We start from the raw sequence: 16,986 nt of genomic DNA, 5'->3' as shown, positions 1-16,986 counted from the left end.
TTTCCAGGTTTTTTTTTTTTTTCAATTGCAGGCCTCACTATGAGTCTGCAAAAAGCCCTGGGCCTGAGAAAATGAATTATGAATGAAGAAAATCCTTGAGCAGCTGTTGCTTTTTTGTTGGGCATGTGTTATAGCATGTACTGTATCCAATGGGATAATCCAGTTTTCAGGATTGTTTTAGTGAACACTACATGATTTCAGCCCTGAGTTCCTAGCTGCTGATTAATTCTGGTGCTTGGTGACTTAACCCCTGAGATTGTCAACTACTTGGTTGCTTGCATAGTTTGAGCAACAAACTAGTTTGAAAGGAAATCAAATTCATCTGCTGTCATGCATAGCACATCCCTGAATCCATGTTTATCATCTTTTAGTATGGGATAATGGGATAACAATAATAATGCTTTGATAAGAAATTATCTGACATGTCCTACCCAAATGGTTGTTAGGAACAGCAAAAAATAAAAACAAACATGATTCCTGGCAACAAACAGTATAAAATGAGCTACGTTTTTTGCACTGTACCTGCAGTTTTCTTTGCAGAACAGACAGTCCTCACTGCTCGCATGTTCCCAACCAATATTTCCTCACATTTTCTCTTATTTCTCTTTTTGTTCATGTTTCCATATAAAATAGTTACAAAGTTCTTGAGAAAGCAACATTTGGGGATCAGGAATGCTTTGCCAGGGCTCTCTCCGAGTTAAAGATTGTGTAGTGTGTAAGCCTCATCTGTGAGTGAACGCATAGTGCAGCACCAAACAACTGATCTGAGATTTTGAAAGTCGTTTAGTGTGTACTCGGCCTTAACTGCAACTACAGCTGGAACTTCTGAAATAATAATAATAATAATAATAATAATAATAATGTAGATAGTTGTGGCCATGGCTTAGTGGGTTCAAATTCCACCTCCACCCAGTGTGTGCGGAGTTTGCATGTGCTCCCAATGCTTTGGAAATTTCAGTCCAAAGACATGCAGATTGGCTTTTCCAGATTGTCCATAGTGTGTGGGTGTATGTGTGATTGTGCCCTGCCATGGGTGGCAAAAGGGTGTCCCCCACCTTATGACCTGAGTTCTCTGGGATAGGCACTGGGATCCCCCTTGACCCTTGAATAATAATAATAATAATAATAATAATAATAATAATAATAATAATAATAATAATATAGAAAATAGTGCACATGTATTCCTGCTTATTCCTGCATCCATACATGCATACACCTTCTCTTAACGTTTCTAAACTACCTAGAATCCATTCTATGAAGACTTATTGATAGATATTATTTTTCAGTGCTCACATGGTAGCCGGAAGACAGACTACATTTCCATGAAGCAGAAGTTACACCGGATTTATCCTTGCCCTAGCAGGATATTATGTTTGAGGGAAAGTAGTAGTAAATTTGAACATGATGACGTATTGGATTAGATCCATTGTGAACTGGATGTTGTAACCCTAACCCCAACCATAACCTTAAATCTAGATGAATTACTTCTTGATATTCTGTCTCCGCCATCATTATCGAAACTACTGTGGTGTACACGTATTATAACATCCAGAACCTAGTGGATCTAATCCAACATGTCATTGTGCTACAGGCTACAGTGAGGATCTCTTGGTAAATTTAGCTCACTCATCTCTCAGTCCAGGACAGATTATTGATTTGGTGGTTGATGACCTTAATCTAAATGAACTCAATATGAAAGCAAATTCCTTTTCACATCACATGTATTTCTTCTTTTTTTTTTTGTAATTAACACTTTTATTGATTCACAAGTTAACACAAAGAGACAAACAACATATATAATGAATCAAACTATTTTAACATAAATCCCCACTATAACCCCTCCCCCTACCAACCTCCCACCCCACCCTAGTCCCCCACGAACACCCCTGTAGTCAATAGAATACAAACTCACATATCCAAAAAAAAAATAATAATAATAAAAATAATAATAAAAAAATACACACAATTTAAAAAAAAGAAAAAAAAAGGAAAATACAATAATCAAGTATAATCATAGACTAAACTCTAAATTATACTCTCCACCGCCCCTCCTCGAGAGTCCCCCAAAAACACCAAATAACTGCTCCATTTCTTCCTGAAGGAATTCCCAACTCCCATCCTTCTGCTCGACCCCTCCTCAAAGGCAGCCATGTATTTCTCCTTTTAAATGAATGGCATTTTTGCTAGGATTTTTTTTTTTTTACATATATAACATTCAATTTGACTGCTTCCTTTCAACACAGAGAAATTATTGTGTTGAAAGGAACAGGAATAGTTGATCATGAAATAGTAATGAAGAGTAACACTGACTTTATTTTCATTCTCCCACTAAACAGGAACCCAATGTAGACTGGAGGCAAAGTTACTAAGTCGTAAATAATGCTTCAAAAGCATTCAACATAGTTCAGGAACTATCAAATAAGCATATGGGTGCAAGGCGGCTAAATACTGCTAATCAACAGCTGTCAAAAAAAGCAGCAGCTTTTTTCTGCAAAATCATAGAGGTGTTTATCCCAATGGGACTGCAATTATCAGACCACAACAGAGCTGGTCAAAAACTGTAGGTAATTTGTTCTGTAATTTTCTCAGAGGAGAAGGAAGAAAAAAACTAAAGGCTGGAGTAACACCTGCAAACCACAGAATTGCACCAGGTCCCTGTGTAAACTAGCATTTGGGATACATTGAGAGAGTGAGACATTATTGGTACCTTACCGATACTGCACAAACAACAGCTTTAATTAGCACTTTGGTATTATTTGCAGTTGTGAAACCTTTCCACTGGTCTAAGTTCTATCTCTGTTCCTTGGTGATTTGCTGTCTGTCTTTTTCTCGCCTGGCTCTCTGTCCTACTCTCCATCAGCTTCAGTAATTGGAGCTGCGTTTCTCTTTGAAGTTCTCCCTCAGGGTGCCGGCTGGTGTGTGTCGTTGTTGTGCTTTGTTGTTTGCGGGGTTGTCAAGTTCTTCTGCGGCTCGCTCTGACCTCGCGTTGACTCCGGTGTTCTGCCAGGTGGCTAATAAGTTGAAATGTCAGCCATTGATGATGACCCACTGGGTTATATTTAGAAAAAGAAGGTTCCAACTAAAACGAAGAAGAAGGCTCTGGAAAAATACGAGAGGACGAGAGATGACAAGGTGACAGGTATGGGCAGGAAGGTTTTTAGACATGCTCGTTATATGTGGCTCAGCTGTGAGGTTGAAACACAACCGCTATATTTGGTAGGAATTGAAGTTTTTAGGGCTTGAGTCGTGCTCAGTGCATGCACGTTTCAGATCAGAATCTTCATTCATTTTTCATAATTCAATCAAACCTGATAATGCTTAAAATGTCTGCGATACAAATTGTAAAATGAAACAGCAACTCCAACACTTTAAGCATAATTTCTGGGTGTTTAGTGGCATGAAATCACAAACTTCATAAGTATGTACTGAATTTTCCCTTAAACTGGGGAGAGTACTGTTCTTTCAGGAGAAATGAGTTTATATGTGTCACCATTACTGGCATTTCTACTACCATTTTTCTTCCCATGACTGTATGATTACATTAGATTTTGGTACTGGCAGTTTTTCACTGACTTTGATGGATTATTTTTTCCCCCTTAAATAATATTTCTTTTGTACTTTAAAACAAACTTAATAATTGTCCTTTAACACAAGTTCCTCTACATAATCTTCAGAATTGCGCAAAATTTGGATGTAATTTGCTCGTGTGTAGGCCTGATTATGTGTTTATATGTGCATGTGTGTGTTTGTTGTGGCTCTCTGATTTCCAGTGCCCTACTCCTCCTACGTACACAATGAGCCTCGGGGCACGGCGGAGCCCGTGTCCAATCTACGTGCCAGCCATTACAGTCCGGTCTTTTACCTGTTGGACAATGGTAAGACCCAGGACACATGGACCGGGGTGAGAGGGATGGTTGATGGCATGCTGCTGTAGGAGTAGTCATGCTTGTAGTGCCTGTTACCTAGCTGTACATAGCTGCTAGTGCTTCTCATCTCCTCTCGCAACTCTACAATGTCAAGTTTCCATGTGTGTGCAGGTGTGTGGGAGGCGTGTGGGTGGTTGTTGGCATGGGTACAGTTATGTGTGTGTGTGTGTGTGTGTGTGTGTGTGTGTGTGAAAGAGAGGAGGATGATGAGTGGTCATGAAAGCTGCCTTCACAGGCATCACTGTGTAATAAAACACTAGAAGAGGGGCCGGAACAGAGAAAGAGACAGAAGAAAGGGAAAAAAGAATGAGTTAACTGATCTAAGGTCACATTTAGGATTAGGAATTGAGGTCCAGATGGATGAAAAGGAGTTTGAGAGAGTGAAAGCGTGAGCCTGAAAGAGCGACGCATCGCTCGTAGTTCATTTCATGGACGCTCGCTTGTCTTTCTTTAGCACCACGCCTCATCCATGCTTGTGTATGTATGTGCTGTTGGAAAATATGGGGATGTTCTCTTGCATTTTATTTTGCAGATTGCCTGTGTTGATATGGGTTTTGCATCTGGCTAATTACGATCAGGCTTTGGAATTAATCATCATCCAAAACATTAACAAGAGGCAGCTACACCACTGTTAAAAGTTTATCACAAAATTCTTGTCTCATAATTCTATAATATTTTTATCATTTATATATAATATACAGTAGACATCACAAAAATGTTCCATTGGTGCTACAATATTTATCTCCCTAGCCTGTAAATCTTGCTAATTAGCTGTTTTTCCAATAGTTGCCAACCTAACCTCATGTAACCTCGCAAGCAAACACTGAATGAATGCACAAGGACTGTGAGGCTATGTCTGGAGCATGGTAGAAAGAATGGCAAACCTGCATGTGCACTTGATATTTATTTCTTGCTATTTCCTTAGTACTTTTTAAGTGTCTCTACTGAGAGTGTAAAAAGTGTTGCCTTAGTACTATATGATTCTATCTGGATGGAGAATGAAGATTGATGCAGATAGAACTTATAATACTATGGTCATAAAAGTGTGTTCATGTGAATAAACCGTCATAATTGTAAAAAGGAATGAAATATTGCTTCTTTCAACTGAGCCTCTTTTTCTCCATGAGGATGGAATGCATTATGAGCAGCACAAATGGTTTAAGACAGTTACCAACCCTGTTCCTTGAGATCTACCTTCCTGCAGGTTTCATCTCCAAGAATATCTAACACACCTGTTTTATTTGATCAAGAACTTCTTAAGGCAATGATTAGATGTTCAGGTGGACACGATTATGATTGGAGCTAAAGTCTTCAGGAAGGTAGAGCTCCAGGAACAGGGATGGTGACAACTAGCTTAAGAGTACACCGTGCATTTGGTACATATGAGGCAAAAAATCAAGATGGAAAAGGGTGAAATGAAGGTTCTGAGTGGATGAGTGAATGAATGAATGAAAATGCGGTAAGGCTCCAATATGCCAGCATGTTTTTTTGGAGGAGCAGAAGAACTGGGAAGGCTGAAAACAACAAAATCATCTCAGTAATTCATGTAAATTACAGTGTGACACAGAGCAATTCGACAAAGAATCCCATGAAAAGGATCCTAATTTACCCTTCCAATCATTTGAGTCATCCTCAGGCATGATTCTGGCCTGACGTTTGTTTCCTGTAGTCCTTGACTCTAATGAATTCATGAACACCATGAAAGATTGACTATGCAACACGCACAATGCATGTCTGGCAGTGATGTCACCAAATCCCATCCCACTGCCAATGGGACTGTGCCTACAGATTACAATAAGGGATTTCTGGCAAATAACAATAAATGTATATGTTATGTATGCATTACATGTAAATATATATATACGTTTACTTGCAAGGTTCATACACAGTGAGAAAACCGTTGCCGATTTCTCTGTCTGGCTTGCACAAATACACACTAAGTCTTATCAGCATCAGCAGGCGTAATGGGAGGGATTCCACCTGTAAGGCATGGGTTATTGATTCTGCAAATTTCAATTACCGCTGCATACAAGAGCAATTTCCCCTGTGCCACACAGAACAAGAGCACTTCTATTTACGTACAAATCCCCCTCTGTCTCTTTTACAAGCAGCAGTCAAAGAAAGATTGAGTGAGGAAAGTTACCTCAGGGCACTGTGTACCACCTGCCTATACTCACCACAGGAGCATGCACCAGCAAGCCCAGCCCACTTTCCTAACCCCAGGGTCATACTGTTTATCATCAGTGGCACTGTATGTATATAAAGGCAGTGCTGCTTATATGCTAAAGGACATTTCACTCAGTCCCGAAGAACTAAGGTGCTTTTCTTCACACATGGTACGGCTGCTGGTGTGATTCCTGTTACTACTGAAAACAGACCATGTTTTTTTTTTTGGTGGCACAATGATTTTCATTCTGGCACCTGAAATCTGCCGACCTGACACAGAGGAACTTGTGATGTCAGGAGCTGAAAATACACGGACATTTTATCACCATGACTCCAGAAGCTCAAGCAGTTTATATCACTGTCATTTAAGACAGCACAGGGACACATTTTTCAGACTCTTAGATAAATTGCCTCTATAATTGCATCTTTTCTTATATTATAGTAATAAAAATGTCAAAAACTCATAAGAAATACGGCCATTGTAGCTTTTGTGTCCATTCAAGACCGCGCTTGTTTCTGGAAATTTGAAAAACACTGAAGAAGGCCGAGATTATGATGGCGGAAACATAAATTCACATCAGCCCATTCATCAATGCTGATCTGATCACAAACTGTTTTCTTATTCATCAGTTTCATCTTTGCCATATATATATTGGTATGATCAAATTCATGTGTGGTGGGAGTGTGTGTAAATATTGAGCATGACATTTTAATCTGAATATGTTGGATTTGCAATTAAATAATCCAAATCAATATAGTAAGGAAAGTAGTATAAGTAATAACAATTAAAAAAAAAACCTGTTAATTATCACAATTGTGCATGCTTATACAGTAGCAAGAAAAAGTATGTGAACCTTTTGGAATTTCATGGTTTTCTGCATAAATTTGTCTCAAAATGTGATCTGATCTTCATCTAAGTCAAGTGTATTGACAAATATAATGTGTCTAAAATAATAACACAAAAAATATTCTGATCTTTCATGTCTTTATTGAACACACTCATTCAACATTCAAAATGGCAGTGGAAAAAGTAAGTGAACCCTTAGAATTAATAACTGGTTGACCCCCCCTTGGCAGCAATAACCTCAACCAGGCGCTTCCTGTAGCTGTGGATCAGACCTGCACATCATTCAGGAGGAATTTTAGCCCATTCTTCCTGGCAGAACTGCTTTAGCTCTGTCATATTCTTTGGAGGTCTCATGTGTATGGCTCTCTTCAAGTCATTCCATAGCATCTCTATTGGGTTGAGGTCTGGGCTCTGACTTGGCCACTCCAAAAGGCGGATTTTGTTTTTCTGAAGCCATTCTGTTGTGGACTTGCTCTGGTGTTTTGGGTCGTTGTCCTGTTGCATCACCCAACTTCTACACAGTTTCAGCTGATGTACAGACATTCTCATGTTATCCTGAAGAATTGTCTGATATACTTGGGAATTCATCTTCCCCTCAATGATTACAAGCTGGCCAGGCCCTGATGCAGCAAAGCAGGCCCAAATCATGATGTTTTTTCCACCATACTTTATGGTTGGGATGATGTTTTCATGATGCTATACCGTGCCCTTTCTGTGCCAGATGTAGTGTTGTGTGGTTTTTCCAACTCCAGTTCAATCTTAGTTTCATCAGTCCACAAAACATTTTGCCAATCCCGCTGTGGAGTGTCAGTGTGCTCTTTTGCAAACTTCAGGCATGCAGCAATGTTCTGTTTAGTAAGCAGTGGCTTCCTTCGTGGTGTCCTGCCGTAGATACCCTGCTTGTTCAATGTTTTACATATTGTAGACTCATGAACAGAGATGGTAGCCAATTACAATGATGCCTTCAAATCTTTGGCTGTCATTCGGGGTTGTTTCTTTACCTCATTGATGAGTCTTTGTTGTGCTCTTGGTGTCATTTTTACTGGACGCCCACTTCTTGGTAGAGTAGCAACAGTCCCAAAGTGTCTCCATTTGTAAAATGTTTGCCTAACTGTAGACGTGAATTTCTAAAGTCTTTGAAATCACTTTGTAACCCTTTCCAGCTTTATGTAAATCAACAATTCTTGATCATAGATCCTCTGAAAGCTCTTTTTGGCAAGGCATGGCTCACATAAGCGTATGCTTCCTGTGCAGAGCAAACTCTAAAAGTGTGAGGGGTTTTTATAAGTCAAAGTAGCTGTAGTCCACACTTCCAAACTCATTTTCTTAACGAGACTCCAGGTGTGCTAAAACCTGACTCCAATTAGCTATTTTGAGGTCACTAACTCATACTTTTTCCACAAGCACTATGAGTTTTTTTTGGTTGTTCTCAATAAAGACATGAAAGATCAGATTTTTTTTTTGTGTTATTATTTTAGACACATTATATTTGTCAATACCCTTGACTTAGATGAAGATCAGATCCCATTTTATGACAAATTTATTCAGAAAACCATGAAATTCCAAAAGGTTCACATACTTTTTCTTGCCACTGTACCACAAATACAGGTAATGGGGTTTAGTGTTACCATAGGAATCAGAATGAATCTTTATCAGCTCATTCGTCAAGAGGTACCAAAACGCAGTGATCTGGATGTTAAATATGAATTACATGTATATGTGGATAAAATGGGGTGTGTCACATACAGTACATATGTAAATAAGGGACTAGTGGGTAAAAGCATAAATAGCTGTTCATTCTGATGTTCTTTCATGAATCAGACACATAGTTGTTCATTTGACAACCCCTCAAAGTTCTTTGTTAACACATTAAATTCGGTACCATATGTACAGAAGCTATTCATTTTGTAACGTATGTAGAAATTCAATTACTACTCACTGCAGAGTGATAAATAAAACTCTTTCACACTAAACATTATCCTTATATGCATATACATTCATACATTCACCTCCCTGCAATACCTGAACAGTGCATACATACATGGACTTACATGGACTAGTTTATTTTTTAGTTGTAGCTTTTATTGTTCGACCGTTATTGTATGGTTCCAAAAAAGTACTGTACATTTTCTTTTGGTAAATTTTTGAATATTCTCATTAAATACTACCCCATAGTTGACACGCTAGACTTGAAAACTTTTTGGCCATAGCAGCAGTAACCAGTTGGGTGGGGGCTTAGCAACGGTCAGTTTTTGTCTAATACAAAATCTTTTGTGTTGTGCAAAATACAGTGTGCAAATCAGAAGTAAAAAACAAAACAAAACAAAACAAAACAAAGGATTTGCTTTGGCTGTTATTATTATGGTTATGAAATGTGATTATGTAGTGTTTCAGCTCTCAAATATGAGACGGAGTACTGTCTCAGCACTTTCCAGCTCTGGCAGCAGCAGCAGCAATAATATGTGAAGACTTCATTTTAAGAAGCTTATTCCAATGAATTTTTTTTTTTTTTTTAATTCATGGTGTCTCTTGTCAGCAGTATTACCAACCACAATATATCAAATATCCAGTAACATGTCTCTTAACTGCCTCTGACCTTTGCAGTATTGCTGCAAAATGCTTGCAAAATGTTGCCTTTTGATTAATTTCTTCTTTATATTTTGATATATGTTGAAAAGCAGTAAGTCTGTGAGTGTGTGTGTGTGTGTGTGTGTGTGTGTGTGTGTGTATGTGTGTTTGTTTCACATGGTTTCATTGTTTGGTTGTGGTTTTGTGGTTCTAGTATTGTGACAGCTCCACCAGACCACACTGAATCCCAAACGTATATTCAAGAACAAGTAGCACAGATATTTTCAATGCATTTTCATTTTTGCAAAATATTGTCCTGCAAAAGGCTGTATACATGAGCGTCTGTGTGTTTCAAATAGTAGAGTAGAGTGGAATCTCTGTTTTCTGGTGGTTAGATGTGATTAAGCATGAACTAGCATGGTCAGGTATGCACCGCTGCATGTGTGAATGTTGATTCTTTGACAAATATTTGACTTTCTTTTACCTTATTCCTTACTTTTCCCTATTTTGTTTTGTTTTGTTTAGTTTTTTTTTGTTGTTGTTCCGTTTTAAACACCATTTTGCTTTTTGTTTAATGGATTAATTACCTCTTTCTTTCCTGTTTCTTTTGTTTCAGTAAAGGGACCAGGCAGAAAGTTAAGTCTACCCACTGATCTTAAGAGTGATCTTGGTACGGTAGGCCGAAAGCGAGCAGTTTTTTCTTTGAACTTTTTTCCTTTCTTTCGACTCATCTACCTTTCTCCTCATACTGTTACTGAGATCATGCAGAGGAACTTTAGTTCTTTTGTGCTCGTTGCTTTTTTTAATTTAAATTCCATATATAGCTCACTTTCTCTCATTGGGCAAGATTAATGAACAGCGGACACCAGTGTACTCACTTTCTTTCTGTGTGCGGTCTCTGAAATCATCTTTCTTTCAGTTTGTTGAATATGTACATTTTGCAAGTGTTTTCAAAGGTAGTTTGTACCTTCATACCCATTCTTTACCTGGAAAAGCGTCACTCTGAAAACTTTGCTTTCACTCTATCGCGGTTGGCTCATTTTGTATCCCTAAATGGCCTTGCTCCATCCAAGTCGGACCATTTTATACCTCAGCATAACCACACGCTAACCCTATTGGACCATTCTTTAAGTATAGAAACGCCTGCTCCATTGTGATTGGATCATCTTCTAGCTCTGAACAGCCATGCACTGACTTGGACCATTCTCTGGTGTTGCTTCATTGTGATTGGATCATTCTTTTATCTTTTCAAATCTACAAAATCTGTCTCTCACTGAATTTTTTTGAATTCCACTTTATGCTCCTTCCTTTCTCCTCCTGTCGCATGCCTCGGTCGAGGGCTGAGCATTTTACTTCTTTACAAATGCCTTTTTACACTCTGCGCTAGTCATAACGGAATAATAATCACCTTCTTTCAGGAGGTTTGATTTGTACTTTAAGAAGAATGGACTGTGAGGATAAAGACTTTTGTTTGAGTGAAAATACTTAACTAAATAAGAATAATGATTAAAGTCTGCCTTGGGTTTGAATGGACCAGGGAGTGAACTAATAGTAGTTCAGGCTTTTAAGACTCATGCAGGTTATATTTACTGAATGTGGCTATGAAAGGAGCTGTAAGCCCTAGTTCTCTCTCTCTCTCTCTCTCTCTCTCTCTCTCTCTCTCTCTCTCTCTCTCTCTATATATATATATATATATATATATATATATATATATATATAATTTTAAACAAATATGTATATATAGAGCTAGGGCTTACAGCTCCTTTCATAGCCACATTCAGTAAATACTTTTTTTGAATTTATTTAAATGCAGGTGCTCAATGGAAATCCTGACTTTGTGTGTGTGTGTGTGTGTGTGTGTGTGTGTGTGTGTGTGTGGTTATGTTTGTGTGTGTGTGTTTATGTGATGATGCGTGCATACAGCTCGGTGTCTATCTAGGTTTGGTATATGTCACTCCAAAGTGCTCTATGATACACAAGTTTCCCCTGGAATGCACACTGTAACACTACTTTATTCTGTATGGTTGCAGCCTAAATGCTGAGAAGTAGTTCAGATTAATTTAATGGAGGGGCACTTGTGAGATTGTCCAGTGTCCAGGTTCATGGTGTAGGCCAGGGGAAACAGGTATGGAGACACCTGTGGCCTAGGCTTCCCGTGTGGTTTTCCTCATCCTCAGCAAACTAACAGCATTTTATTAGAACACATAAAAATGTAATTTTTACTTAAAGAATTTAGCAGAGTTCCCTTTTGTTACCCAGTCCATACAGGATTTTGTGGAGGTTTTTTTCTGTGACTGTTTCGACCAAAATTGCTTAATTTTACTGCAGGTTTTTAAAACATTTGCAATGCAACTTGCACCTTGAATTTGTGAAATTGCAATTGCTCAAAATTGTTTGCACATGAATTGCGTGTTTGACGCGTGTGAATCGAAGAGCGCTTTGGCTGAATACATGCTGTGATGACGTCACATGATGTGTCTTGCCCCAAATCTGTGGAAAATCGGTGGTAATTTAGAAAAATTGCGAGTTCCTCTGAATATTGCAGAGTTTGTTTGGTTTTGCATTAATTTTAGTGATCACAAAATGCTGGAGGGACTGATTACCATATGAGTTATTAAAATGATAAAATTTTTTAATTCATTCCAGGATATCATGCCCTTGGTATTATATGGTTCTTCCATTCATTCGTAACCTATAAGGACCTTATAATGCTAAAACATTATGCTGAGCCAACAATTTGTTAATTTTGCATAATAGTATAAAATCAGAAATGATCCTATACTAATATTTTCTGCATGCTACAGTACAATATTCATGTTCTCTTTTTTTAGCATGGGATTGTAGTCTCAGTGTGGCTCTTTGGAGAATTTGTGTAGAATTTTTCATTCCTTCAGAACTCTGAGATGAAGGCACTCTATCCATTGTAGTGCTCTCTTATAAACCATACAAAATCCCTACAAGCTTTTTACGCACACAACCCATGTTTTAATTTCTGTCTCTCTTCTACATATTTTGAAGTAGAGACACTGAGAGAGGATGAGAAATTCCCAGTTTCTTGCGAACAATAATTCTACCATATCTGTTTACCTCCTCCTTTGCTTTGTACTTTGCTTTCTTTTTTTTTTGCTTTGTGTTCATTCTGTAAGCTAGAACTAACAATCCTGCTATTACATTACATTTCTCCTTAATGTTTTGCTCTCCCTTTCTTCCTTATCTACCCTAACCAGCTTTTTCTCCGACTCTGTCCATTTCTGTCTCTTCCTCTCTCTCTCACAGACACACCTCTCTCTCTCTCTCTCTCTCTCTCTCTCTCTATCTCTCTCTCTCTCTCTCACACACACACACACACACACACACACCTGTCTCTCTCTCTCTCTCTCTCTCTCTCTCTCTCTCTCTCTCTCTCTGTCGGAGTTTCCCTAGCTCAGTTGCATTTATGCTAATGCTTTGCCCGTTGTTTCAGATCATGTGAATGGACATTGCACTAGTCCAACTTCTCAGCCATGTGTATCTGGGAGACCTCGTGCTCCAGGGGCCCCTGAGGGGCCTCGTCTCACCCGTCGTGGGCCTGGACGACCGCCATTCCGCAAGGCCCAGTCAGCCGCATGCATGGAGGTCTCTTTGCCTGTGTCCTCCCTCACCGAAGGTGTGTGCTTGGTCTCCATCCACCTATATTACCTTCCTCCCCCCTTTCCTTATTTCTCCCTCTCCTTTCTCTCCTTACCTTCCTTTCCTCGCATGTTATCCACTCATCAGGGGATATGAGTTAGAAAGAGGGTAGGTGCCTAGTAGCCATATTCTCTAACTGATTTATTTGATTGCTTTCTTTTTATAAACTCTCTCCCTGCTGAGAAATTGGTGACTTCAAATGGCCCTGTTGCAGACTGATTGGTTCATAATGAGTGAAACGCAGTGCCTTTTTAAGCACCAATTTCCTCATTTTTTGCTGCAAAAAACATAAACTATTGGTAAAGTGTTTTTGTGACTTTGATCCTTGGCTGGTTTGTGCTACAAGCTGAATCCGCTCATTTTTCAAACATATAAAGCTGATCAGAAATATTGTAAAGGATTGAAAGAAGAAAACAATAAATCCATTTTAAAAGCACAAACCGCATCAGATCAAATCACAAAAATTAATCAGCTTTGTGAGCTTTGAGGGATTCTTCCATCCCTCTTATGTTTGAGACTATACTGATGATTCAAACATAATGCTGAACTCAAATACTGCTTTGATCCAAATGATCACTTTCATTGTGAATGTGCTTTGTTGGGTCTATAGTGTGCTGTGTATTAGGACGAAGTAAAGACAGAGACCTCCATCATAAGGAGCTTCAGATTAAATGCATGATATTTTGTTTATTCCTTAGACACAGACATACACTTGAGTGAATTACAACTCTCCTCAGCAAGTTTCACACAATCTGCAAACTAAGGTTATTACCATTAACACAGCATTTACTGGTTATTGTGTTTTTGGATATCAAAATTTAACAATGTGAAGGAATTTCCCAGGAGGCCACACAAATATGTAACACTAGATTATAATGCACTCTCTCAAAGCATATATTGTACAGTACATCCATCAATCCATCCATCCATCCATTTTCCATTCCGCGTATCCTGCACAGGGACACGAGGAGCCTGGACCCTATCCATCCTTTCAGAGGGCATAATTGCAAACACACTCACACACCTATTCATACACTACAGACAATTTAGAGATGCCAATTAGTCTACAATGCATGTCTTTGGACTGGGGGAGGAAACCGGAGTAACCCCGGAGGAAACCCCTGAAGTATGGGGCGAACATGCAAACTCCGCACACATACACAGCGGAGACGGGAATCAAACCCCCAAACCTGGAATTCTACAGTACTTTACTATTTTAAATGAATGATCATTTATTCATCCCTAATTTGTCTGATTTATGCATAAAAGCCACACTTAGCTGTGCTAAACAATTTAGCTGTGGTCCCGTGCTTAACCTGATTGTAACCTGATTGCTTTAAATGATAGAAATAAAAAAAAAAAGTCAGACATAATTGGAATAAATCGCATGAATTCTGAATGGTACTTCAATCATTTCATGAAAATCAAATGTACAACGCAGAAGCACAAAAGCGAGAACCCTGCTGAGATCATTAACAGTGCCAGCTATAATGGCTGCAATAAAAAAAAATTATTTCGTACCAATATTCAGCACATCACTGACTTCTGTGTCTGTATCGCTATCTATCTGTAATAAAAACATTGAGTTTTAAAGATTAAAAAAGTGTATTTATTTCACATTTATATTTATATATTCAGTATATTTTATTCCTCGCAGTGTACAGAAAATAAACGCTACATCGAGATATATATATATATATATATATATATATATATATATATATATATATATATATATATATATATATATCTTGAATACCAGACTACCAAAAAATAATAATAAAAATAATACTGAAATAATGCAGCAATTTTCCATGTTTATATAATGATTAGGAGAAAAAAAGCAAAAAAGAAAGACATACTGTGACAGCAAAAAGGAAAGCTTTGCTACCCGTGTTAGTGCTGTGTGTATACAGTTTAACCCAATTTGCAGAAGGGTGCTATTGAGGATGAAGTGCAGTCAAAGTCAGAATCAACTTTATTGTCATTATGCATATTGAAAGGAAGTAGGGAGACCTTCAGTGCTTAGACACTTCAAGTACGCAAGCTATTGACAAGAGGAAAGAACAAAAATTTACAAACACGAAAAGATATAGTTAAGCATCTCTTTACAGTTTGTATAGCTTGCAATTCTGCAAATCTAGTTCAAGTAAAATGATAATAATACTACAAATACAACCATTATAAGATCTATAATACAGTAGTGCAATGTCTTTTAACTGATTGGTGCAAGGACATGCTGTTAGGTATGGTACAAGAGACTACTAATAACATTACATGAGCTGATATGTTGCAAAAGTGGAGTCTCACAGAAGAAGCTGTTTCCTAATCTGTTAGTTAATATGACATAACTGACTACACTGTTACTCTCGAACAGTGGTTCTCAACCTAGGGGCACGGAGAGATGGGAAGGGGGTGCAAATTGTTTTCAAGAAAAAAAATACAGACAGAGCATCTAGTGACTTTTTGGACAAACCTTAGCAACTTTCCAAATGTTGCCAGTACTGTCCTGCAAGTGCAAGGTCTTGCTTTCCCACTGCACTCACACCTCTCTCTGCGTCTGCTCTGTTCAGTGAGAGTCTGAGAGCCGGAGATTTAACAATGTCATGGATAATGAGACACGCCCTTCATCCCAATTTACATCATTCATATGTGAATGTTTTTCGAATGTAAGACTAATGTAATGCAACATGTTTTACATGTAAAATAGTATACGTTATTAGAGCCTAGTTCTTTTGCTCAAAGTAGTTATAGTGTTCAGAAACATTTCTGATCATTCATGTTCCATACCTGTCTGTTATATAGTTTTATAGTTAAGTCATAAAAGTTATTTTTAAAAATCATAAAAACAAAAAAAACTATCTATTTATCTATCTATCTATCAACAACACATTACAGATATATACAGTGTATATATATATATATATATATATATATATATATATATATATATATATATATATATATATATATATATATATATGTTAGGGGAGGCATGGGGGGACTTTAGTTACAAAATGGTTGAGAACCTCTGCTCTATAACGTATACAGTACATGCTGAACATAGCATATAGTGTGGCTCTTGTGTGTGTATTACTGCTGCCTGTATGTGTATGTATATGGGCGCTATTCATCTGCGTTATCTCTTTGTATTTTTTAATTTTGTACCAACTTTCCATACGTATTGTCATTCATTATTATCATTCTTATTATCATTATTCATTATTATCATTCATCAGTTTTTGCCACAGCATTACCACCTCAGAATCACTTTTTACTCCTCTCTGATATAATATCAGCAGTAGTGTTGCTCTCCCTCTCGCGCGCGCTCTCTCGCTCTCTCTCGCTCTCTCTCTTTCTCTCTCTCTCTCTCTCTCTCTCTCTCTCGCGCGCTCTCTCTCGCTCTAACTACCATCTCTATTCGTAATCCTGTTTACACGGAGGACATGCCACAGGACATAGCACTCTGCAGCATACAGTGTCACATCAGGTTAATTTGATTGACGATAACGCCACCATCCTTCAGGTGGTTTATACAGCAGAGGTCATTTACTATGAGAAATGATTATCCATCAGACAGAGAGCACATTATAGGCTTGTTTAGGATCGACATTGTTTACTGCACAGACCAGACGACAAGAGTCTATCAATCCTTTGCTTCCTATTTTTGGTAGATTTGCATGACATCTGATTTCCCTTCGATCTGATTTTTCTCAAACTTTCAGACTGTGAAAGTTTTATGATGGCCTACAGCTGATTTTAGTGTCAGACAAAATGACTGATACCCATTCTCTTATTAGTTCCAGACCA

General features: G+C 38.1%; 1 protein-coding gene across 2 annotated transcripts in view; it reads left to right on the top strand.

The window, feature by feature from the left end:
- The window catches only part of stxbp5l (syntaxin binding protein 5L), a 136,496-nt gene that overhangs the window by 110,693 nt on the left and 8,817 nt on the right, over positions 1 to 16,986 (top strand). The window contains exons 21-23 of one of the 2 annotated variants that reach the window (XM_053626672.1): positions 3,771 to 3,875; positions 10,124 to 10,177; positions 12,971 to 13,153. In XM_053626672.1, coding sequence (XP_053482647.1) covers positions 3,771 to 3,875; positions 10,124 to 10,177; positions 12,971 to 13,153 — 342 coding nt within the window. The remainder of the gene's footprint in view (positions 1 to 3,770; positions 3,876 to 10,123; positions 10,178 to 12,970; positions 13,154 to 16,986) is intronic. The other variant, XM_053626673.1, reaches the window with a different exon arrangement.

This window comes from Ictalurus furcatus, chromosome 6, assembly GCF_023375685.1.
Source record: "Ictalurus furcatus strain D&B chromosome 6, Billie_1.0, whole genome shotgun sequence".
Lineage (NCBI taxonomy): Eukaryota > Metazoa > Chordata > Actinopteri > Siluriformes > Ictaluridae > Ictalurus > Ictalurus furcatus.
The sequence above is the reverse complement of the archived record's forward strand: the minus strand, read 5'-3'. Positions and strand labels throughout refer to the sequence as shown.